Genomic DNA, 23,780 nt, shown 5'->3' on the forward strand with positions numbered 1-23,780 from the left:
CCTGCAGCCCTGGCTGAGACCATCACCCTGGCTCCCTGCGCCACAACCCGAGGTGGGGCCGGGGCCCAGCCATCTGCTACCTGCGGCTTTGCTCTCCAAGGCCTGGCCCGGGTCCTAGCACGCCAGCCTCTGCCCTCGCCAGCGACGGCTGGAAACGTGGTGCTTTCTGCCGAATGGAGGCACGTCACAAAGGGGTTGAGCGGAAACCCCAATTTTCAGGTGGGGGATGGGGCCTCACACGAGGGCTGGGAGCTTTCCCAGGAAGCCATTAACCCCCCAGGCCAGCTGCTGGGTTAATGCCACTGCCACTGCCCCGGCAAGGGGCTCGTGTCGCCACGGAGCCAGGGAAGGGGAGACTCTAAAAAAGAACCCGGCAGTTTGATCAGCCTGCCTCGTCTCCTAGTCCGGCAGCCCAGAGCCCTGGCCCCAGGCTCCTGCACGGACTGGAGAGAAGCAGCCGAGTGTTCACCCCTAGCCTCCTGCCATGGACGCTGGCACCATGGGTGTAGTCTGGGGGGCAGGGGCATTGCCCCCCCCACTGCCAGTCTCGGGCAGGCATGGAACTCCCACACGCACAGCCCAGCTGCTGCCCCCACCCCAAATATAGAAGTCAAACCACCCCTGTGGCTGGCACCTGGGAGCAGGGCAGGGAGGGGCTTTCTCCCACAGCAGTGGAGCCAGGCTGGCCCCCAGCACCGCAGGCCAAGCTGGCACTACCTACACCAGCTTCTGCTCCTTGGGCCTAGCACCAGGGAAAAGCACAGAGGCTCATGGGAGAATGGCTGGAACTGGACCCCCCGGCTGCCTGCCTGCCCCATGGTGCCTAACCCCAGCTCCGCCACCTCCCAGCCCGCACTGGACTCAGGAAGCCCAATGCCTGGTGCTCTGGAGCCGGCCTGCCCGAAATAGCAGGGGCTGGTACGGGGCTGACACAAGGCTCTGCACCTCGTCCTGTGTGAGGGGCTGGGCTGCAGGGCACACGCAGTGGCTGCTCTGGTTTCCTAGGGGGCCAGGTTGGCCACGCTGAGCTGGACCGGGGCAGTGCAGTGCTTTGCATGGCCCCAGAACACCTGAGCCCCCGAAAGCCCACGGAGCGAGTAACTGCCAGCCGGCAGCTGCAGGGCCCCCAACGCACCCCTGCCCTTGTTACAGGACAAATGACGACTGAGCGCACACGCTCTGTCTTTAATGCTTCGCCCGGGAGGCTGTGGCGGTGGGAACGGCCCAGCCCAGGGATAATGTTCAATGCACACGATGGACTAGCCCCAGAGCCAAGAGAGGGCTCCTGCCCTGCACCCCCAGGCCAACCCGCGGCCCAGCCGGAAAAGGAGGCAGCGCTGCTTCCCTGCCGCAAGCCAGAAAATCAACACCAAGCTTAATAAATATGCAACTTTATCTACACACATCCAGGGGTGAGCGCGCGTGCCCACGGGACTGGGACGGCCGGGCAGAGGAACCTGCCCCCCAGCCCCGTGTCCCTTCCCACTCTGTGCTGCCGTTCTGCAGCAGCCTCCACTGCCTGCTGGCAGCCAAGTGTGACGAACTGCACCGAGGCCAGCAGTGCCCTGCCCTCTGCCGTCCAGGCAGCACTGGCCCCAGCTGCAGAGGGCCACGGCTTGGTGCAGGGAGCCCAGGCGGAAGGAAACGTGGTCTCCCTCCCTGGGCTGCAGTGGGACGCGCTGGGGTAAGAGCTGGGTGCGCGCTCGCTGCACAAGCCTCCTGCTGCCGCTCCAGAGACCAGCTCTGGTGGCCAAAGCGGTGCCCCGAGGCAGGGGTCTGAGCGAGGCCTACGCAAGGCCCCCACGGCAATGCCCCCTTCCCAGCACAGTGTGTGCTGGCCAGTGTGGGAGGGTGGCAGGTCCAACGCTCCTTTCCCACCCGTGGGAACCCTATTCAGCACAGGGCCCTCCGTGCCCCCCCCCCCATTCCCTACAGGCTCCTTTGGTCTCTCTCCACACACCTCTGTGCTAGCCACCCCATACACAGCCCCTCCTGGCCTGGCTGCCTGCCCGTGGTTCCCTGTAACAGCCACAGGCTGCTCCGAGGACCCAGCGCCCCAGGACGTGGAGAGCCCCACCCCTGCAGCAGCAGCGCCCCCTCAGCCGAGCTGGGCAGCCAGCAGGAGCGGGACCATGCAGCCCAGCCCCCAGGCTGCTCCCAGCACCCCCACCCCCAGCCTTTCCTTCCCGCCAAAAGGCGAGGCCGGGAGCAGGCAGCTGGAGTGGGGAGCTGTGGTGCTGATGGCTCCAGCCATGCTCCTCCCCAGTCTGACATCAGCCCCGCTCCCCGGCCTGCCCCGGCTTCCTAGCCCCTGCGACCTTGCCGCACCCATGGCCAGCGGGGTGCAGTGTCCATGGTAGCGCCCCGCTGCCAGTGCCTCTCACTGTAGCCCTCATCCCTCTTCGCCCACTGCCAACATTTCGATCCCTTCCTCGGTAAACCCACCGCAACTCCCTGGTGCCAGTGCCTGAGTCACCCAGCCCACTGCCTCGGTAACAACGCCGCCCCCCGGGGCGTTAGCCTCAGTGGAAAATCACATTTGGGGAGCTTTGGTCAAGCAGGGAGAAGCAACTCACCCCAGCGGGGAGCCGACCAAGCAGCCGTGGCGGCTGGCGGTGGGCAGGGGCTGCCCTGGTCTAGCTCCTTGCTGCAGTGCGAGCGCTCGTGTTCTCGTGGGACGGTCACCAGGGATGGAATTTAAAAGGGCCTTTGCTTCTGGCTCCTGCAGCACAACCCCCTTCAGGACACAGCTGCCATCCTCAGGAGAGCTCCCAGGCCGGCCAGGCCGCAGACTGGCAATGGCATGTGAGCTTAGAGGAAGGGGAAAAGCTCTGGCTAGTCCCCTCTGCCCCTTTCCTTCCAGCTGCATTGGTGCTGTGTGCCGCTGCAGGAAATGCAGCCTACCACAAATGCAGTACACTCAGAACCCCCTCCTCCTGGGCCTGGGCAGGTGTCACCCTGCAGCCCTTGCGACAGACAGTTCACTGCAGAGACGGTTCACAGAGAAGTGGGAAGCTTGACAATGGGGTCCCAGCCAGGCAGGAGGCCCCAGTCTTTGCTGTAGCGTTTGGCTTTAGCTGAACCTGACACAACGTGGCAGCATGGGGACGCAGGCCAGCGGTGCATGGAAGGCTGCAGTCACACCCAGCTCACAAGTCCCAGCCTGCGCTGCCGGACCCTGGGGAGTTGTCAGCTCGGAGCTGGCTGCAGGCCTGCGGCAGGACGGGCGAGTTCGGAAGCCCAGCAGAGCCCTCTGGACCAGGGCTCTCCGAGGACGAGTGGCAGCATTTGGTTACTGCTCACTGACTGTCAGGAACTCTCCGAGCACCGGCAGCCCCAACTGCGGGGCTCTGCTACAGCGAGTGACGTCTGAGAAACAGAGGTCCTGTAGGGGGCGCCCTCTGCCCGACTTCGGCTCCAGAGTTCTCAGGCGCAGCTGCAGGGGCTCCAGTGCTGCGGCTCCCCGGATTCACAGTGCAAAGGAGCAGCTCCGGCCCGCCCCGGCCTAGGAGGGGCTCCCTGGCCAGCCCCAGCGCATCCCTTCCGGGAGGGGCCCAGGCCACGGCTCCCTGGAGTCTGTCCCCAGGCGCAGCCACACTCCCGCAGACGCACACGCACACACACCCCCAAACTCCCACAGACGCACAAACTCCCACAGACGCACACGCACGCCCCCCCCATACAAACTCCCACACACACACAAACTCCCACAGACGCACACGCATGCCCCACACGTGCACAAACTCCCACAGACGCACACGCACGCCCCCCCATACAAACTCCCACAGACGCACACGCACGCCCCCCCAGACAAACTCCCACCGACGCACACGCACGCCCCCCCCAAACTCCCACAGATGCACACGCACTCCCCACACACACACAAACTCCCACAGACGCACACGCACGCCCCCCCATACAAACTCCCACAGATGCACACGCACACCCCACTCACACATACAAACTCCCACAGTCGCACAAACACGCCCCACACGCGCACACAAACTCCCACAGTTGCACAAACATGCCCCACACGCGCACACAAACTCCCACAGATGCACACGCACGCCCCACATGCACACACACGCCCACCCCACACAAACTCCCACAGACGCACACACACTCCCCACACGTGCATACGCACACACTCCCCCTATGCACACACTCCTGCACACGCACACTCCCCACAGAGACATGCACCCACCCATGCACACACCCCCTCCCTCTGTCCATACGCCTGCGCCCTGTCTCTCTCCCACCCACACGCAGCCTTGACACACTGCTGGCCGCTGCTTTCGGGGCCTAACATCTCCCAGGGCCCTGGGCGCTCGTGCTCCATCGTCGGGGGTTGGCGGAACTGGCAGCACTGCTCCTCTCCTGGAGCCTCCTGCAGCTCTCAGACCTCCCTGCAAGAGACAAGCAGACAGACAGAGGTGCTCTTAGCCGGCTGCTCACAGCCCCAGGGCACCTCCCGCCCACCGCAGGGAGCTGATCTCAGAAATGCTGAGCCATGGGGCTGCCACTCAGGGAAGGAGATTGATGGGAAAACCCAGACTTTCCCCCACGTGTGGGTGAGAAAGATCTGCAATGGCCCAGCCTGGCTGAGAGAGGGGAAGCATCCTTGTGACTGTGCAAGGAGGCCGTGGGCTCCCCCCACGCGCCCGCCCCTGCTAGCCTGAGAGAGCCCCATGACACTTACGAGGCCGTCAGCGTGGAGTTGAGGAGCAAGGTGGTCCTGATCCTGTACAGCTGAGCCAGGGTCAGCTTGCGGTGCTGGGCCGCTTGCGGGTCTGACAGTGTCCGGTGGGCAAGGGGCAGCTCCTGGCAGCACTCGGTCACGGCGGTGCTGGGAGCCCGGGACGGGGCAGACGCCCCCTCAGGCCCTGCTTGGGGAGCTTCCTGCCCAGGTGCAGCAGGGGACGTCACCTTGCTCTCGGCTGGGTAAGCAAAGCCAGTGGCACACACCAGCTCCTCGGGCTCGGAGAGCTCCGACGAGGAGCCGCCGCTGCTGCTGCTGCAGATGCTCAGGCCGAGGCTACTGCAGTCCGACCGGGCACCCGCCCTGCTAGTCCTCTGGAAGCCAGCCGGGACCTCACGCCGTGCAAGTCCTTGGCTGGGGCCTGCCAGGAACGTGGCCTGGCCCGGAGCCGTGAAGAGGTTGCAGAGGCTCTTACTCTGGGCGAGAGGGGGTGAGGCTGGGATCAGCTGCAGCAGGCTGGCCTCCGACTTGGACTTGAGTGCTTTCACCTTGCAGGGCAGGAGCTGCACGGGCGTCCTGCGGCGCAGCTTGGGCGAGGGGGCGCGCTGCCCGTGCAGGGGTCCCCCATCCTCCGCCCCTGGCTCCAGCTGCTGCGCCTCAGCAAACTCCTGGATGGAGGTGGGGGAGAGGGTGCCGTAGGCGCTGTCAATGGACGCCGACCTGCAGCCGCTGGAATCCAGCGTCAGGCAATTGGAGCTGGGGGTGGGGCGTGTCTCTGCAAGCTCCCCGCCCCCGTCCAGCAGCTCCCGGGTTGGGGTGATGGATGAAGCAGTGGTGCTGATGGAGGTCTCGTCCGACTGCGAGCTGAACGGCCCCACTTCCAAGTCCGGGAAGGAGAGCTCCTCGCTGGCATCCACCACCACCACCGAGATGGTCTCCGTGGAACCGTCGGACGGGCTGCAAGAGCAAGGGGAGAGTCAGCCAGGGCTGTGGGCTGGGAGGGAGGGAGGGATGGCTGGCACCAGGCTGGGGCACGCTGGAGCAGGGCAGGAGCTAGGGGAGCGGCCAGCACTGGGCGTGGTGAGTTCTTGGGGCCATGATGGCACGAGGTGCCAGACCTCTCCTGCAAGGCCGTGCAGCGCCTGGCACACTGCATCTGCCGGCTGGACAGTCTCCCCTGTCCCGCACTGTGAGGGGCCCTTGAGTCCTGGGGTAGAGGGGGGGGGGGGGTTGTACCATTGCTGGGAGTCCAGGCTGTTCCTGCTCCTGCGCAGGATGGTGGGTGAACTGGCTGCCGAGGCCCCGCTCTCCCCGTCCTCTCCCTCCTCCAGGCTCTGCAGATGCTGCCGCTGGCTACGCTGCCGCTCCTGGAGACGCAGCCGCTGCAGGAGGTTCTGTGGGGAAGGGGCAAGACACAGCTTAGGAACAGGAGAACATGGCCGTCCCCAACCCACAGCTGTCAGGACAGGACAGCTCCCAGATGGGGAGCTGATCCCCATCTCAGACCAGATCAGGGGCTGTGTGTGCACCTGGCACTGCCCTGGCACTGCGCCTGTGTGATGAAGTGGGAATGTTCATAAAGTTTTCTCTGAATACTGTGTGAGTGCCTCAGTTTCCCCTATGCATTTCTTGAGTATCTAGGTGGTGGGAGAAGGGGGTGTGATTGCTGCAGAGACCTAGAGGCAGATGTGATGCTGTCTGGACAGAAAATGGCCGACACCCTGTCTCCTGGCAACTCATGGCCTGGGCCCCTCAGGTGCCAGCTGAAGGTGTTGGAGAACAAAGAGATCAGGTGACCTCCTGGCCCGGGAAAGGAACAAAGCCCAGAGGAGGAGGGGCTGGAGGTGAGTCAGTTTGGAGCTGGCTGGGGACGAGGCGTGGGTGTCTGGCTCGCTGCCCCCCCAGGATGGACGCGGCCGAGGGGTCCCGTTCTCTGTACCTACAAGCTCTGTTTTAGACCCCGTTCCTGTCATCGAATAAACCTGTTTATTAGACGCAGCCCTGCCATTGGCAGCCCCGGGGAGGGGAATGGTAAAGAAGGGAGATTCCCTGCAGGGCATGACAGCTTGTGGCACTGGCCCTTCCAGGGGAAGTTTGCACTGATCCATGGCTGTCTCCACTGCTGAAAGCGGTGAGATTACAGCGAGATAACGGACGCCCAGGACTGTGCTTTGAATGCTCCTGGGGACAATATCACCCTGGGGGCAGAGAGGTGACACCTTGGCAGTGGTTGGGCTGCCTGTGTCCCCGTGTGCACCCAGTCTCTCTGCAGCTCTGCATAGGGCAGGCCTTTGTCTGGCCCCATCTCAGAGAAGGGCACATGCTCCGAGCTGCTGTTGGAAACCCCACACTGGTGCTTGCACCACATGAAACGCCCACAGCCTCTCAGGTCGGGGATGCTGCAGTGGCTCAGCTCAGACACTTTGGACCCCAGGCCTGGCGGAAATGTGCAAGTGTTTGCTCCTGACTCACCTGTGCATTGTACAGTGCCTCGATCCAGCCGCGGCACAGGGACTGCCCGCTGGCCTGGAAGGTGTAGGCTCCCACGGCGCTGCGCAGCTCGTTGAGATAGATCAGGAGGAAGGAGCCTGCAAAGGGGACCAAGCATGAGCAAAGGCACCTCCCACCGGCCCGGGCGAGTTCCTGCAGACACGGCGAGTGCCCAGCGTGGGGAAGCAAGGAGACACGCCAGCTCTCCGGACAAGGCTGGGATGGATGGCCCCAGAGCTGCAGAGTGAACAGGGGCTCAGGGTTCGGCCATGCGTAGTCAGAAGGGGCCTAGTGCCCAGGGACAAATCACGCTGCAGCATCTGTCAGCGCCAGAGCCCCCGGGGCGTCGGTGCTGTCATGCTGCAGGAGGGCAGGGCGCAGAGGGAAGTGCTGGGTGATTCCCCTGAGGAGGAGGGTGGCTGTCCCATCCGGTGACCCTCAGCCTGGAAGAGCCCAGACACGAAGGGCAGGAGCCGAGCCAGTCGCTCCCCACACTGTGGGTTCCACAGAGGCCCTGGGGTCCCTGGGGCTGGGAGCACTTGGGGGTCAGTAGTCCCTGTGTCTTGGCCGCCTCAGTCTGCCAGCTGGGAGCGGGATTCAGTCTCCTGCCCGCAGGCTGGCAGGGCAGGGGACGGCGAGAGAGAGGAAGCTCCTCCAGCTCAAAGGGGCTGCGAGGGGCTAGGGGAGAGGGGGGGGCCGTGCGGCAGGCTCTGAGGAGAGGAGCCCAGGGGTGCCTGGCTCTCGGATCCCAGCCCCGCGTGCTCACCGGGGTCCTTGAGCTCCCGGCAGATGATCTTGTCCACGAGCAGCGGCTGCCGGATGACCTTGGTGCGCTCAGCCTTCTTCACCGGCTTGGTGATGAGGAACAGATCCGTGAAGAGGAAGCAGTAAACGTCCATCTGGGGAGGGCGAGAGCACAGGGCCCATGGGATCCTGCCGAGCAGCCAGGCGCTGGGGCAGGGGGGCAGGTGAGGTGCCGGGAGTCCTGGTACCGAGCCATGCCCACAGGGGGCAGTTCCCAGGGCCAGCCCGCTCCTGGGCGGGGACGCGAGCAGGGCCAGGGCAGACTGCGGGGCGAGGACGGACACCTGCTGCACCCTCCGCCCCCAGCTCATCAGGCCAGGGAAGCCCTGGCTGAGGTAATTGCCAGGCCGGTCCCGGGGGCTGCTTGGGAGCTCCGCTCCGGCTGCACTGCTCACCTTGCTGTCTTTACCTTCCCTCATTTTCAAGCTCCCCTCCAGGAGGAGCTGCCGCGTGTCCTCAGGGGAGGTGCCCGGGATGGGGGCCGTCAGGTCCAGGCGCAGGAACTCCTTCAGGAGCTGCCAGCAAGAGAGAAAGGCCGCAGTCAGGGGGTGCGGGGCAGGGGCCAGCCTGGCCCGCACGCCCCCTGCCCACACAGCCCCTACCTTATCCACCTCCTCCGTGCTGCTGTCCACCACCTCGTAGGAGTCAATCCGGCTGAGGATGGCCACCAGCCTCTGCTGCTCCTGCCGCTGGCGCATCCGCGAGTTCACGTGGTTGATAAACCGCTCCACGGAATTGATCTGTCACAAGGGGAACGGTCAGAGGCGCACAGGGGAAACGGGGGGCGGGAAGCCCCTAGCGCAGCAGGCGTGACCCATGCCCTGTGCCCCATGCCCTGTGCCCCATGCCCTGGTCCAGCAGGCTTGACGAGGAGCCCTGCGGAGGCAGGAGGCAGAGTATGGACGACCCTGCCAGACACAGTCAGCACTGGCTGCAGAATGGGGACCCGGGTGCTTGGGCAAATTCACACGTTGTGCAGCGTCCACCCTGGCCCTGGGGAAAGGGCACACGGGAACCCGCTGCCAGCACCAAGGCACGGCAGTGACACGGGCTGCATGCCCTCTGCCGCTGACTTGGCTGGCGGCAGTCTACCCGGGGAGGCATGGCCCATCCCGCGCTCCCTGGCAGGTTACCATGGTGATGATGGCGTCCCGGGTGCAAGGGTCGTCCGTTTTCTTCAGCACCGACTTGAGCAGCAGCGGATACTTGGTGAGGCGCTGGTGCGGCTTCACCAGCATGTCGCTGAGCTTCAGGCGGTTGCACTGCTTGTGCTTCTCTGCCCACTGGAAGCAGAGAGACGGGTGGGTTAGCGACTCGGGGGCGGCCTGGTCTCACCCCGACGCGTGCGCCTGGCTCCAGGCCTTACCGTCACGTAGAGCCGGAAGAGCTCGTTGTCCCGCAGCAGCGTGCGCATGTACTCCATGCAGCCCTCCTCCTCCATGCAGTAGTGGATGTAGGGCTTGAAGAGGGAGCCAAACTGCAAGGCAAGCCAGAGGGCCGGTCAGAGCCCCGGGCGCCTCCCCGCCAGGCGCAGCCGTGGCAGAGCGAGCGGCACCTGGGGGGTCTCACCCACCATTTTGAATCCCTTTAGGAAGTCCACGGGGTCCAGCAGCGCCTTGCTCTTCCTGGCCTTCTCCAGGATGGGGGCCATGACGCCGCTCCACAGGGCCCGGTGCAGCTGGATAATCTCCTGGATGTTGCTGAACAGACGCTCGGCTTCCACCTGCAAGCACAGCAAGGGGTGCAGTGGGGCTCTGGTGATGCCCTGGCCGCCCAGCCCGGGCAGGGCACGCAGAGGCAGGGTTTGCCAGATAGTGGCGCTCGGATCCCCATGTCAGTACTGGGACCCCCTGCTCCTGGGCCTCTGTGACCCGGAGGGTAAGACAGCTGCTCAGAGCCGCACAGCCCGCATTGCCCTGCCGCCCCACGGTGGGCGTGGGGCCAGGCTACAAGCGCAGCTCAAGGACTGTCCATTAGCTCGAGCAAAGCTGCTGGTTCAGGGTCCAGAGGGCCAATTCCAACCATTAACGGGGTGGGGGGGGTCCCTGTGTCTCTGCTGCAGCCCCAGGAGCCTCCCATCCTCGCCACATGACACTTTCCACCCTAGGGCTCCACCTCAGCCCCCGTCCGACAGCAGGGTGGGGCTGCCCGGGGACCTCCTCCCGTCATGGGGCGGGGCTGCCCGGGGAGCTCCTCCCATCCTGGGGCGGGGCTGCCCGGGGAGCTCCTCCCATCCTGGGGCGGGGCTGCCCGGGGAGCTCCTCCCATCCTGGGGCGGGGCTGCCCGGGGAGCTCCTCCCATCCTGGGGCGGGGCTGCCCGGGGAGCTCCTCCCATCCTGGGGCGGGGCTGCCCGGGGAGCTCCTCCCATCCTGGGGCGGGGCTGCCCGGGGAGCTCCTCCCATCCTGGGGCGGGGCTGCCCGGGGAGCTCCTCCCATCATGGGGCGGGGCTGCCCGGGAGCTCCTCCCATCCTGGGGCGGGGCTGCCCGGGAGCTCCTCCCATCATCGGGCGGGGCTGCCCGGGGAGCTCCTCCCATCCTGGGGCGGGGCTGCCCGGGGAGCTCCTCCCATCCTGGGGCGGGGCTGCCCGGGGAGCTCCTCCCAGGCAGAGCCTGGGGGCCCTCACTGGCCCAGAGGGAGGGGCAGAGGCTGGGGCTGGCTAATGCCTGCGAGGACCCCGCAGGCGATGATGGACTTGCCGCCCCCAGCCCCACGGGTAGCTGGGCCCTTACCTCACACAGCAGCCCTGACTCCTGCAGGTTCAGCAGGCAGCAGAGGAAGAGCTGCAAAGAGAGTAGAGAGCAGGCAGTGCAGAGCACCCACATCCGACCCTCCCTCCACGCACGCCCATGCCCCACCGGGCCACCAGTCCCCCACACTGGGGGCCGGCGGCTGCATGAGGTGCAGGCCGTGACGGACACCAGTCAGACCCAGCCCAGCTCTGGGCTGTGGCTGCGAGCTGACGGCCGGGCACGGCTCAGACCCGGCCAGCCAGGGGCTCCAGATGCTGCACTGGTGAGCGCCGCGCCCTGGCTCAGCCCTCTGCCCCTGGAAGGGCACGTCACGGTCTCCTGGCCCCACACCCGTCGTGCCCCCGCAAGGGCCCGGCAAGAGCCTGGCTCTGCCCGTTCCCAGGGCCCCAGGCCGGGCAGGGCAGACTCACGTCTGTGATCACTTTCAGCTTCCGGATGTAGGTGGCTTCTGTGTGCAGCAGCTCCCAGACGGCCTCCTGCTGGTGGCACTGCCGGCGCGTCAGGGCCTGGAGAAGGGCAGAAGGGTCAGCGCCATGGGGCTGTGCACAGTGCGATGTTCCCACCGAGAGCAGGATGGACGGAGCGAGCCTCCGGCCTGCCATCGTCTCCCACGCATGAGCCAGGCAGCCAGGATGTGAGGAGAGGACCCGTCTCATGGGCCCAGCGGAATCCCAGTCCCACAGGGCAACATCCCAGATGGGGGAGAGAGGCCAAGGCACTGAAATGTGTTTGGGGGAAGATCCAGCTCCCCCTGCCTGGCCACCTAGTGTACAGGAGCAGTGGGCCCCGGCCAGCAGCCCATGGGGGAGTGGGGGGGGTAACAGGAGCAGTGGGCCCGGCCAGCAGCCCATGGGGGGTGGGGGTAACAGGAGCAGTGGGCCCCCGCCAGCAGCCCATGGGGGTGGGGGTAACCGGAGCTGTGGGCCCCGGCCAGCAGCCCATGGGGGGGTGTGGGGGTAACAGGAGCACTGGGCCCCGGCCAGCAGCCCATGGGGGTGTGGGTGGTGGGGGGGTAACAGGAGCTGTGGGCCCCAGCAGCCCATGGGGGTAACAGGAGCTGTGGGCCCCAGCCAGCAGCCCATGGGGGTAACAGGAGCAGTGTGGCTCGGCCAGCAGCCCATGGAGCGGGGGTAACAGGAGCTGTGGGCCCCAGCCAGCAGCCCATGGGGGGGGGGGGGTAACAGGAGCTGTGGGCCCCAGCCAGCAGCCCATGGGGGTAACAGGAGCAGTGTGGCCAGCAGCCCATGGGGGTAACAGGAGCTGTGGGCCCCGGCCAGCAGCCCATGGGGGTAACAGGAGCAGTGGGCCCCAGCCAGCAGCCCATGGGGGTGGGGGTAACAGGAGCACTGGGCCCCAGCCAGCAGCCCATGGGGTGGGGGTAACAGGAGCAGTGGGCCCGGCCAGCAGCCCATGGGGTGTGGTGGTAACAGGACCAGTGGGCCCCGGCCAGCAGCCCATGGGGTGGTGGGGGGGTAACAGGAGCTGTGGGCCCCGGCCAGCAGCCCATGGGGGGTGGGGGGGGGAAACAGGATCTGTGGGCCCCGGCCCGCAGCCCATGGGGGGTGGGGGTAACAGGAGCAGTGGGCCCGGCCAGCAGCCCATGGGGTGGGGGCAACAGGCGCCGTGGGCCCCGGCCAGCAGCCCATGGGGGGTGTGGGGGTAACAGGAGCAGTGGGCCCCGGCCAGCAGCCCATGGGGTGGTGGGGGGGTAACAGGCGCTGTGGGCCCCGGCCAGCAGCCCATGGGGGTAACAGGAGCTGTGGGCCCCGGCCAGCAGCCCATGGGGTGGTGGGGGGGTAACAGGAGCTGTGGGCCCCGGCCAGCAGCCCATGGGGGATGGGGGGAGTAACAGGAGCAGTGTGGCCCCGGCCAGCAGCCCATGGGGGTGTGGGGGGTGGGGGGGTAACAGGCGCTGTGGGCCCCGGCCAGCAGCCCATGGGGGTGGGGGGGGTGGGGGGGGTAACAGGAGCTGTGGGCCCCAGCCAGCAGCCCATGGGGGGGGGGGTAACAGGAGCAGTGTGGCTGTATGAGAGCTGCTCTGGGAAATCTCACCCCAGGACCCCAGCACCCAGCTGGGATGTTCTGCACCAGCCAGAGCCCCCTCCCCACACACGCCCAGCATCACCTCCGTGCCCTCGGTGATCTCCTGCCAGCTGTCTTCCAGGCACAGGCTGGTGTCATCCTCCTCTTCCTCCCAGGAGTCCTGGTCAAAGCAGAGCTGCTGGGGGAGCTTGGGGAGGCCGAAGATGCTGTAGCTGTGCAGCTTGCTCTCCAGCTGCTCCATCTTATCCATCTCCTAGCGGAGAGGAGCACAGCGGTGGGCGAGGGGGGTTCTTCCAATTGGAGGGGCCCTCTCCCATTGCTCAGGAGCTCACAGGATCTGTCCCCCCGAGGGGCTGCAGAGCCTGCCGCCAGCTTCCTGTACAGTGGAGCACAGCGCCCGCCGGGCCAGGCGGGAAGGGAGGCTAATGGGATGGGGCAGGCGGCTGAGGTGCGCTGCACAGGGGATTCCCGGCCTCGTGCCAGGACGCTCGGCAAGGAGCCCCAGGCCAGGCCTGAGTGACTCAGTGGGCACCTGCGGGAGCCGGCCTCAATCCAGCACAAAGGGCACGGGGAGCTGAGGCAGACGGGAGGTTGCCCCTCCCTCCCCAGCTCTGCCCCGACTCTGCTGCAGCCTGCTGTCTGCCTGCACCCAGCAGCAGCCGAGCTCTCAGAGCAGTTCCTGCTGGCTGTCTGCCTGCACCCAGCAGCAGCCGAGCTCTCAGAGCAGTTCCTGCTGGTCCGACCCCACTGCTGTTCTGCAGAGCCAACAAACCCCACCCCACCCCCTTTCCAAACCCAGGCAGCTCCCGGCTCTGCATAGGTCTCCTTAGCTGGGCTGAGAGCAGACAAAGAATCCCGCCAAGTGGCTTGTCCAGGAGGTGCCTGCCGCCAGCTCTGGACACTGGCAAGGACACCTGGGGTTAGGCCCATTTCTGCCAACTTCAGCAACCTCTGACCTCCTGCTCCAAACTAACCCAGCACCCCAGCAAGTGCATGGACACAGGCCAACACCTGCCAGAGGCTTGGAATGACACTGCTCCTCCCAGACACAGGAGTGGTCAGCGGCATCCCCTCAACAGCCCACGGCTCTGCCCTGCAGAACCTGGTGCCCAAGAACTCCTCCCTGAGCAAAGAACCCCACACGGCAGCCAGCAGAGCCCATGCGGGAGGCGCTGCTCCTAATCCCAGTCAACAGCAGAAATTCGGGAGCCCCTGGGAGCAGGGACAGGCCTGAGCCTGGTGCCGAGCAGCTGACGTACCCGTCCGAAGGGGCCGGTGCTCGCGCCGGAGCCAAAGAAGCCACTGAAGCGACTGGCAGCCCTATTCTTCCACGTATCGATGCCGTTGCTGGGCAGGGAGCAGCTGAAGTGCTGCAGGGGGTCCTGGCCCGGGATGCTGGAATCACCCAGAAACTCGTTCATGTTCTTCCGCTTCCGCCCTGGGGCCTGGAATTCCAACCAGAGAGAGACACTGCAGGGGCTGCCAAGATCGGGGCGAATCACACAAACAGCCCCGGGCAGGGGCCAGGGCTGCCCCATCCGGCCCCCACCTGGGCTCTGCACGCCTCGGGGAGCCCGTAACCCTCCAGCCGCAGGTGAAGGAGGCGGGCGGCAGCTCAGCCTGCCAGGCAGAGGGTGCAGTGCACAAAGCCCCCAGGGCTGCCCCAATCCCTCCCCAACCCACAGCAGGGCCTTGCCAGTCTTGGAGCAGGACAGCTGCCGCGGGCTCCTGTGCCGTCCAGGCGCTGCCCGAGTGACACCCTGGCTGAGGGTGCCCAGAGCCAGCCAGGCGCTCCTGCCAAGCAGGCTGACGTGGGAAGGGGGCTGCAGCTGCAGCCCAGTGCCCTGGGACACTGGCTACACGTGACCAGCGCCTGCAGGAACCCAGTCACCACCGGCCAGCCCGAGCCGACAGGCAGAGAAATGGGCCAGAGAAGAAAGCCAGCCCCAGAGCTCTGCTGCCACGAGGCGGTGGGAAAGGAACTGGCCCTCCAAGGCAGGCAGCGAGACCGCTCACAAAGCGGAGCAAGGGATGGGTGAGCAGATGGGCTCAGGTCTGCGCGGTCAGCCAGTGCGAAGCTCGGCCCTCCAAGCCCCTCACAGCTCCGAGACCCCTCGGGACACGGAGCAAGCAGCCCCTCACCTTGTCTGGAGCAACCCTGCGCTCATCCCAAGGGTCTCGCATGCAGGACAAAGGCACCGGGCTCCTCCCAGAGCAGCAGCTGCAGCTCTGCAGGCCAGAGAGCCAGCGAGGGGCAGCCTGCCCAGGGAGCTCTGAATGCCCAGCCCCATGGCTCTGGCTGAGTGGGGAGAGGGGGAGGGCTGCTCTTGTGTCAACACTATGCAAAAAGCCGCCAGTCCTCAGGAGCCATTGCATTGCTGAGCAGGGAGTTCGCGATGCCCCGGCAATGAGACATTCCTCTGGCGCGGCAGCTTCTGGAAAGCCAGGGCCTGCAGCCATCTGCAGGCATAGGACAGAGGTGCTAGGAGACCCCCGTTTACCCCCCACCCCACTGCATTCTCAGCCTGCTTCTCAAAGCTGGAGCTAGCTCAGACCAGCCCTGAGCAATCATTAGCCAGAAAAGAGCTGCCAGGGCCTGTCTGTCTCAAGCAAGGCTCCATCCTGGCTATCAACTCCTAGAGATTATCCCCAAGGAAACTGCCTGGGGCCAGCCCAACATGCCAGGCAGCAGCCAGGCCCAGGAGTCTCAGCTGGCTCCCTTCCCCATGCTCAGCCTGGCTTTCCAGTGCCCCCAGCCGCAGGACCTGGCTACGCAGCAGGGCGAGCTCAGCTGGAAATCGGCCCCCGCCCTACCCCTGAAAGCTCAGCTGGTTCCTCATCCTTCAGACAGCAGGGCCTTCCCGGGCGGCCAGTCTGCCTCCTGCACAGAGCACACCCCATCCGCCCAGACAGAGCTGCCTCTTTCCCCTTGTCTGCTGGTTCCCTCGCTCAGCAGCGGAGCAGGCAGCGCCTACGCGCACACAGACGGGGGCCGTGGGGCACGTGTGTGCGTGCACAGAGGGGGCAGGTGTCTACACACACACCCCGCTGGTGCTCAGGTGGGCTGTGTCCGTTCCATGCGTTTGCTCACACACCGGCTGCTCCTGGAATCAAACACTCGTACCGGCCCTGGGCCTGGGCCATGTTTTCAGCAGCCCCACTCAGGCTGCCTGGGGCCTGAAGGTGCCTTGTGCCCGACGGCTGCACAGGGAGCTGTGGGTGCTCAGGAACCAGGCCCCAGGGGGCTGGAGCTGGGCTCCAAACAGGCCCCCAAAGGTAGTGGGCATGTGGGGAAGGCTGGCTGGGTGAACACCCTGCTCTAGTCTGTCATCGTAGGCTCTCCTCACTGGCGAGGCCGCCAGCGCTGAGCCTGGGCGCTGCACCCCACGCTCCCTGGGAAGGGGGGCACGGCACCTCAGCAGCGCTTGCAGAGCAGGGTTCTGGGCATGGCAGGGACTGGAGCCTGGCCTTGGCTTTCTGCTCATCAGAGGAGCACTGGGACGCCGGCAGCGTGGCGCATGGGGGGCTGCTCTGCATTCCCCCAAAGCCCCAAGGCAGCCATGAGCTGAGCTCCTGGCATCTCTGACAGCTTGTCTGCCCCTCAGCGTGCACAGCAAACCACTGACTCCCAGCTGCCTTCCCGGCCCGAGGGAGATACCCAGAGCTCGCAGTCACTCCCCAGGCACGGCACAGCGGAGATGGCAACGCTCTGGCAGGCTGCAGGCCAGGTGTTAGACACAGGGCCAGGGGCGTGGTCAGACATGAAGCCCAGCTGGGCAGCCTCAGATCAACCCAGTGCACTTCAGGCTCCTCCTGGTCCCTTCCAGCAGCTGGACCCCCAGCTAGACCTGCAGCTCCCCGAAGTGCACAAGCGTCTCTATCCTCCTCCGACTCTCCCTGCAAAGCCACCGTCCTCCCACCCCTCTGCTGGTTTCTTGCAGCGCCCAGCTGGGCCAGGCCTGGTATGGCCTCCCAGCATCAGACACAGGGGTACGACCCAGCCAAACTTCTCCCCAGGCGGGAGACAGTTCACTCCTGGGGCCAGGCTGCCCATCTGCAGTAACTGCACAAGCCCTGCTGTCTGCCCCTGCCACACTCCCATCTCCCCTCACTCAGACACAGGCCCAGCCGAGCCCTGGATCAGCCCCTCAAACAGCAGCCATTGTAAAAGCAGACCCAGGGCAGAGTTCTGCACACGGGCCAACCCCCGACCCGGGGGATTCAAACCATGGCCTGCCTTGTTATGCGCCACTGCAGCCAGCCCTGCGTGCGCCTGGCCAATCCACGCCCAGCAAGGGGCATCGCTCAGCAGAGCCCTGCCGCTACTCCACAGCCATGCTCCTGCAGGCTCTCTGAGCGGCCAGGGGAGCCCGTCCCTGCCGGTTCCTACTGGGGGGCAAAGACGACAGCTGGCTGCATTTCCTCCCCCTCCTGGGGCAGATATGCACACGCTGTCCTCAGCCGACCCCATCACCACAACCCCGCTGGGGAGCCGAGGGGCCGCCCAACGTCACGGGGAGCCCGGGGCAGAGCCAGGAAGAATTGTTTGTTTTGCTAAGGCTGGCCCAGGGGCAGTACACACAGAGATCCTGCCCCAAAGACCTTACAGACTAAGTAACCCAGATGTGCTGAGTCCCACCCTCCCTCCTGGCAGGCCCTGAGACTGCTTCTGCGTCTGGCTCTCTGCTGGGATCACTGCGGCCTGTACACTCTGCTGAAATCCAAGCAGATACCCAGAGCAGCAGCCCCCTGCCCACCTGACGCCCCAGCCACTCACCTGGAAGCCCACGTCGATGGGGCACACGGACAGGACGGCCACGTCCCTCTCACTCCCAGAACACAGGTGGGGCCAGCTCTTCCCGACCATGAGCCGGCCAAAGGCCATGCTGATGCTCAGAGGCTTTTCCTTCATGCCAAGCGGAGTGAGGCGGGGGAAGCCCAGTCCACGCAGCGGGCCAGGCCGCACAGGAAATAATCCCCTCCGGGGACCAGGGCTCCCTCCTGAGCACTGAGGCAGAATGGGAGAGGCCCAGGGAGGCCCTGAAGGGCAAATGATCCAGCCACAGGTCCCCAGTGCGATTCTCACCAGCAGCCCAACCCCACGCAGAAAGCACCCACCCGCTCTGAGCATGAACTGCAGGGGCCGGGGCTGCCTCTGACAGCCACACCCTGTCAATCAGCCTGTGAGCCAGGTGAGGGACACCTGCCCTGGCAGGAGAAGCCTCTGCTGCAGGGAGAACAGCTGCCCAGTGAGCGAAGTGCAGGCCTGGGCCTGCAGTGGCAGCAGGCGGGGAGCTCTGTCCTGGCTTGCTCTAGAATGGCCCTGGGGCGGCCAGGCCGGGACGCCCCCGTGACCACAGCACTCCTGGCCTAGCAGCTTGTCAGGACTGGGAGAGCCACACCTGGACAGCACGCGGGGAGCAGCCCCCACTGGAATTTCCCAGCCTTCGGGACGAGCTGGACACGCTGAGGCACCCTGTCCAGCCGGCCCCCACTGGCGGAAACCCCACAGTGCATACGAATGGCACACACAGGAACTCAGATCCAAACCCCACCCCCCCACTCAGGGAACAGGGAGGGCTGCTGCTTGCCGGTGCACAGGTCTGTCACTGGGGCAGCCAGCCCCTGGCCCCCAGCACTGGGGCAGCCTGCTCCCCTCTACCCCCCGCTCAAGCACATTCCCTGCCAGAGATTGCTCTGCCTCCTGACCAAGGTGTGACGAGGTGGGAATGTTCTTAATGTTTCCTCTGAATACTGTGTGGCTGCCTCGGTTTCCCCTCTGCATTTCTTAAGTCTCTAGGTGGTGGGATAAAGGCCAGTGTGCATAAATCACTGACACTCTGTCTCCCTGGCAACTAATGGCCAGGCCCTTCCCCCCTGCAAGGGGATGCTAAAGGTGTGGGAGAACAAAAAGATCAGGTGACCTCCTAGCCCAGGAAAGGAACTCAGCAGAGAGGAGGGGGTTTCAGTTTGGGAGTTGGCTGGGGACGAGGAGTGAGGGCAGACGTGGGGGTCTGGCTCACTGGGCCTCAGAATGGACCCAGCTGAGGGGTCCGGTTCGCGGTACCTACAAGCTCTGTTTTAGACCCTGTTCCTGTCATCGAATAAACCTCTCTGTTACTGGCTGGCTGAGAGTCACGTCTGACTGCGTCTGACCCCACTCCCATCTCATCCGACTCACCTGAGCCCTCCCAGACGCTCCCCCCTTGGAGGCTGTGCTGGGAAGACCCACTGACTGGCCTGGACTGTCGTGTACCACAGCACCACCACCACACGGTGCCGCACGGGCCCTGCCGACACGCTTGGGCCCCAGGCTAGCCAGGAGGCAGAGCCCAGCCCAGACGTGGGGGAGATGGAGCTGCAGCATCTTGGGGGATGTGGCCACAGACACACGCTTCCTCCTCGGCTTGGCAAACGCCAGCAGGCTGAGGGGGAAACCCCAGTTGAGCCGGGCTGGCTCCACACTGCCCAGTGCCCCAGCTCTTGCTGTTCCGCCCGCCCCACTCCCAGGCCTGCCCTCACCCTCGGGACTTGGGAACCACCACTGGCACTCACACTGTCCCCCCTCAGCCGCTCCCCAGCAGCACCCCAGACACCGCAGGGGGAGCAGATGCAGGCGCCTGCCCCAGGCCCCGCAGCTCCTCTCAGCAGACCCTTCGCTCAGCAGCCTGGTTCCTCCTGAGACTGTACCTCTGGCAGTAGCTTGGGCACTTGCCTCTCTGGGCTGCAGGGAAAGGAAGCTGTTCCAGCCCAGCTCTACCCCATATTCCCAGCAGAAGTCCCAAGCACCTCACACAAACCCAAACCCAAACCCACGGCTGTCGGCTGGAGAAATTATCCTGCCCCAGCAGGAATCTCTTGCATAGTGTTACTGCTGCATCCCAGCCCAGAGGCAGCCGCATTTCAGGGCTCAGTGGGCACAGATGCTGTAGAGGTCTGTTAATGACTGGAAAACAAGCCAATATTTCAGGAGGTGTCTGCACCCTGGAAACCATGAGTGGATCCACGTGAGCATCAGACAGCCTGAGCAGACAGGGCAGATCCACCTGAGCAGGTGTGAGCCAAGGTAAGTGGCGCCTGAGCAGCACGCACCTAGAATTACAGCTGGGCGGGAGTTTTTCAACAAAAGTTTTTCACCAGAAAAAGCTGATTTTCCTGGATAGGGCTGGGTTTGATGAGCTGACAATGTTTTGAAATTGCTGAAACATCCTGTTCCTGTTTTCAAAATGAAAAGTTCTGGTTTTCAGTTCAAACTGACGTCCCGTTTCGAAATGCAAGTTCATTCATAATTTATAAAGTGTTCAAAAAATGAAAAAGGTCGGAATCCTAGTAACCCGTTTCCACTGACAGGAGCCACAGCCACGTTTCGCTCCCCGACATTCTCGCCGTTCTAACGTTCCAGCCCGATTCGCCATGGGAACCTTTTCTGAAATCTCCAATTCTTCCGGGAGGGGAGAACCATTTCCTGCCCAGCTCCACCTGGAACCCTGGGGCTTTCCCTGTGCGGGGCAGGGCCAGCTCGACCCAGGCCATGTGCAGCCCTGCCGGCCAGGCAGGCGGGGGACAAATGCTGCTGATTGCTGGATGGAGGAGCTGTTTGTTGACTGAGATTCCCCGTATCAGGCAGAGGGATAAGCTGAAACCTTTGCTTGCCAAACAAACAATTGCCCATCAACAGCTCCATTTATTGTCTCTATCTTGATCTTATGGGTTTGCTCCCTGATAGGGAGAGACATCCCTGAGACCCAGCCACAGTGCTCAAGGTTCAACAGAGAGGAGACAGCACCCCGGAGGCCAGGGGGGCGACAGAGGGCCCACAGCAATGACCTGCCGAGCACCCGCCTCTGCAAGCTGCGGGCTGGGCCACTCGGCTGTTTCACAGCAAGAACCCCACTGCTCTGCAGAGAAGCCACATTGTCCACAGAGGTGAGCACCACCTTCAGTGTCAGCTCCTAGAATTCATCTGCCCACTGCTCAGGACATCGGACAGATTTGTCTCAGCAAAATGTTTGGTATGGGGCCCCCATAGTCACCTCCCCAGGTCCCAACAGCTCTGCTGAGCCCCCAGCCCAGCCGCCGCCCGGGCGCCAGGCTGGCACTCCCTCCCAACTCACCAGGACGTCCATGCTCTCCCGGCGGCAGGGCGACTGGTCCAGTCTCTCCCCGGCGGGGGTGAAGAGGAAGGTGGAGGCGGAGCCTGAGGAGCGGATGATGGGCAGACTCAGCGATTTGAAGTCTTTCACGGCCTGCTCCACCTTGAGCTCATCGCCGGGTTTGGCTGTGAGGGAGCGCAGGGCAGGGGGTCAGCCGACGGGCACGACCCTCAGCACCCAAGCGATTGCTCTGGGTAACGGCGCGACCCCCGTGGCTCCTGGCCCAGGGGCAGCACGGCTCACCCAGCGTCCATGGGACGTGCCAGGCGCGCACATCCTGGGCACACGGCTCTGCAGACTGCAATGGCTGCCCAGCCCCAGCGGGTCCCCACCATGGCAGGGCGTGGCGGACACTCCTACCTCCCCAGGGCTGTCCCAGGTCCAGCATGCTCAGCCCGACCCAACCGCCCACGCCACCGACCGGCGCCCGCTGGGCACAGCTCGCCTCGCCCTCCCTGCCACACAGCAGAGTGCACTCCAGGGGGGCTGCATCCTCTCCAGGTGCGGACGCTGCTGCCCTGCTCAGATGGTGACCCCTGCTGGACACTGCAGGAATAACACAGGGCCCTGCCTTCCCCCCCTGGCTCCCCCAGGGGATATGGAATGGGACATGCAGCTGGGAGCCACTTTGAGCGAGGCCTGGCCCCCTGCCCCAGGCGCAAACTCAGCCGCCCCCACCCTGCAGGCTGGAAAGGCTGCCCGCGCTGGCCCAAGGCAGCTCAGCACACTGACTCCTTCTCTCGCTCGCTGGGCAGAGGCTGGATGTGAACCACGCCAGCCCTGACCTGGGCTGAATGGGAACGTCCCAAACCCCATTCCCTATGCAGCTCGGGACGCCATGGACCTAGAGCCTAGAGGGCAGCAGCTGAACATCCCCCCAAGAGCCACTTCCTGAAGCACGTGGGCTCTGCGCTGGGGGCATCCCCGCTCCCGCCGAGCCAGGGGACACACACCTTTCACTCTCAGGTAGTGTCCCCCGAAGCGGTACGCCTCAAAGCTGAGCGACAGAGGCGTGTTGGACTGATCCAGATAAATATCCACCTTCGCCAGCTCAATGCCTTTCCTCTCGAACACCGGCAGCAGCACCTCCCTGGGGGCAGAGAAAGAGACGTTGCCACAAGTTGCTCCCTGCCCCGGGGCTGGGCTCAGGGAAGAGGGTCCCGTGCCCACTCGGAACAGGAACGCTGGCCGGGCACAGTGCGCTGGGCAGGAGCTCGGCGGGCAGCCTGGGGACCCGCACCGGGCTCCTGCTGCTGCCGCCACTTGCCACCCTGCAGGCCTGGGAGCTCCACGACGCTCTCCCCAAAGCAACCTGCCTGCGAGCAGGCCTGTGCCAAACACGCTCAGCTGGTGGCTGGGGAGGGCACCGCTCTCGGCCTCGGCAGCTGGCGAGAGCCACCGACACCCTGCTCAGAACACATGGGAGGAGAAGCTGGCAGGGGACTCTGCAGGGTAATCCGTCACTGGTCCCGGGAGAGGGGCTGTGAAGATGGCTCTGAGAGGTGATGACCGTGGGGAGCAGAAGACTCGGCAGGCAGGGACTCAGGTGGGGAACGGAGCTGGTTTCTTCCCAGGCACCCCAGACAGGCACAGTGGGTGACAAGTCCCTGATACAGCTCCAGGACACCCCTCAGCAAAGCACCACGATGGGCGGTGCCAGTCCTGGGGTCCCTCCAGAGCTTCAGTGCAGGGTGAGCCAGCAGGCCCTGGGCAGGGCACCTGGGCAGTCACTAGTCAGTGGCACCCGCCTGAGCCCAGGGAAGCCAGGGCAAGGGGCCGAAGCGTGCAGGGAGCTTCGGGGAGGCAAGGAGCCCTGGGCAGTGGCAAGGGCACACCAGCTCCTGCATCAGGGTTAGAGTCCACAGCTGCTCATGCCGGGACCCCGGGTCTGTGCACGGCACCTGGAGTCACACCCCAGGAGCAGTCCCAGGGTCCCAGCCAGTGTCTAGCTAGGTGGCCACGACTCACCCCAGGGATTTCTTCTTCATGGCCGGGACGATCTCTGTTTCTATGTCCACGTTCAAATCGAACTTCAGGGTGAAACACTCTTTACTGGGATCCTGGGGGGAGGGGGCAGGAGTTAGCCCAGCCCTTGCCCAAGCACCATGGACCCAGAGCCAGCCCTACATCCTGCAGGGTTGGTGCCCCCGACTTCCACCTGCCTGACCATCAACCCCCCGAATCTGTGCAACTCCCTGGCCCCCTCCTAAGCCCCGGCCTGTCTCCTTGCACAGCAGTGCCAGAGCTGGCTGGGGAATCCACCCCGGTGGGGGGCCCTGCTCGCCCGCACCCTGCAGATGGCACCGTTGGCAGAGGCCCTGCTACGCAGTGAGAGCCGGGGGATGGATTCCTCGCTAGAATTGGGGATGGGGGCCTGTCACTGGTGGGGTCCCCCACGCTCTGGCCTCTGTGAGGAGCTGGGACAGACAGACTGCAGCGGGCAGGCTAGGCTCCCCTGCTGCCCTTCAAGCCAGAGCTGCTGAGCGCCGGACCTCACGGCATCCCAAACGAGGCCCCCCAGGCCCAGCACAGGACACTTGCTCCAAGGCTCTGGTTCCATGCCCAGAGCCAGCTGCCAGGGCCCTGCGAGTCACAAGGCAAGAACCAACGCTGGGCTCCTTACATCCGTGTGTCTGCGCCGGGCTTTCTTCTTGGGGAGCTTCAGCGCCGAGCTCTTCTTGTCCCTGCACGGCACAAACATACGGTTACAGGGATCGCCTGGCACGCAGAGCCTGGGGCTGGCACGAGCGATGGCGGTGAGAGAGCCCCATGCCCCACCACACACCGGGACCTGGGTGCTGAGTGACCCCCTGCACAGAGCAAGGCAGCGCTCTGCA

The 23,780-nt window shown here is 65.0% G+C and overlaps 1 protein-coding gene across 10 annotated transcripts in view; it reads right to left on the bottom strand.

Annotated features, from left to right (window-relative positions):
- Positions 1 to 4,176: 4,176 nt before the first annotated feature.
- PLEKHG5 (pleckstrin homology and RhoGEF domain containing G5) overlaps positions 4,177 to 23,780 on the bottom strand; it is a 100,431-nt gene continuing 80,827 nt past the window's right edge. For all 10 annotated transcript variants that reach the window (XM_039509439.1, XM_039509447.1, XM_039509438.1 and 7 more), the window contains 18 exons: positions 23,567 to 23,627; positions 22,912 to 23,003; positions 21,897 to 22,033; positions 20,905 to 21,068; positions 14,050 to 14,235; positions 12,873 to 13,043; positions 11,158 to 11,253; positions 10,727 to 10,777; positions 9,567 to 9,716; positions 9,360 to 9,470; positions 9,127 to 9,276; positions 8,596 to 8,733; positions 8,389 to 8,508; positions 7,956 to 8,088; positions 7,172 to 7,287; positions 5,936 to 6,093; positions 4,700 to 5,656; positions 4,177 to 4,406 (listed from right to left, as the gene is read on the bottom strand). In XM_039509439.1, coding sequence (XP_039365373.1) covers positions 4,397 to 4,406; positions 4,700 to 5,656; positions 5,936 to 6,093; positions 7,172 to 7,287; positions 7,956 to 8,088; positions 8,389 to 8,508; positions 8,596 to 8,733; positions 9,127 to 9,276; positions 9,360 to 9,470; positions 9,567 to 9,716; positions 10,727 to 10,777; positions 11,158 to 11,253; positions 12,873 to 13,043; positions 14,050 to 14,235; positions 20,905 to 21,068; positions 21,897 to 22,033; positions 22,912 to 23,003; positions 23,567 to 23,627 — 3,001 coding nt within the window. In that variant the 3' untranslated portion in view covers positions 4,177 to 4,396. The remainder of the gene's footprint in view (positions 4,407 to 4,699; positions 5,657 to 5,935; positions 6,094 to 7,171; positions 7,288 to 7,955; positions 8,089 to 8,388; positions 8,509 to 8,595; positions 8,734 to 9,126; positions 9,277 to 9,359; positions 9,471 to 9,566; positions 9,717 to 10,726; positions 10,778 to 11,157; positions 11,254 to 12,872; positions 13,044 to 14,049; positions 14,236 to 20,904; positions 21,069 to 21,896; positions 22,034 to 22,911; positions 23,004 to 23,566; positions 23,628 to 23,780) is intronic.

Source organism: Mauremys reevesii, linkage group 21, assembly GCF_016161935.1.
Source record: "Mauremys reevesii isolate NIE-2019 linkage group 21, ASM1616193v1, whole genome shotgun sequence".
Lineage (NCBI taxonomy): Eukaryota > Metazoa > Chordata > Testudines > Geoemydidae > Mauremys > Mauremys reevesii.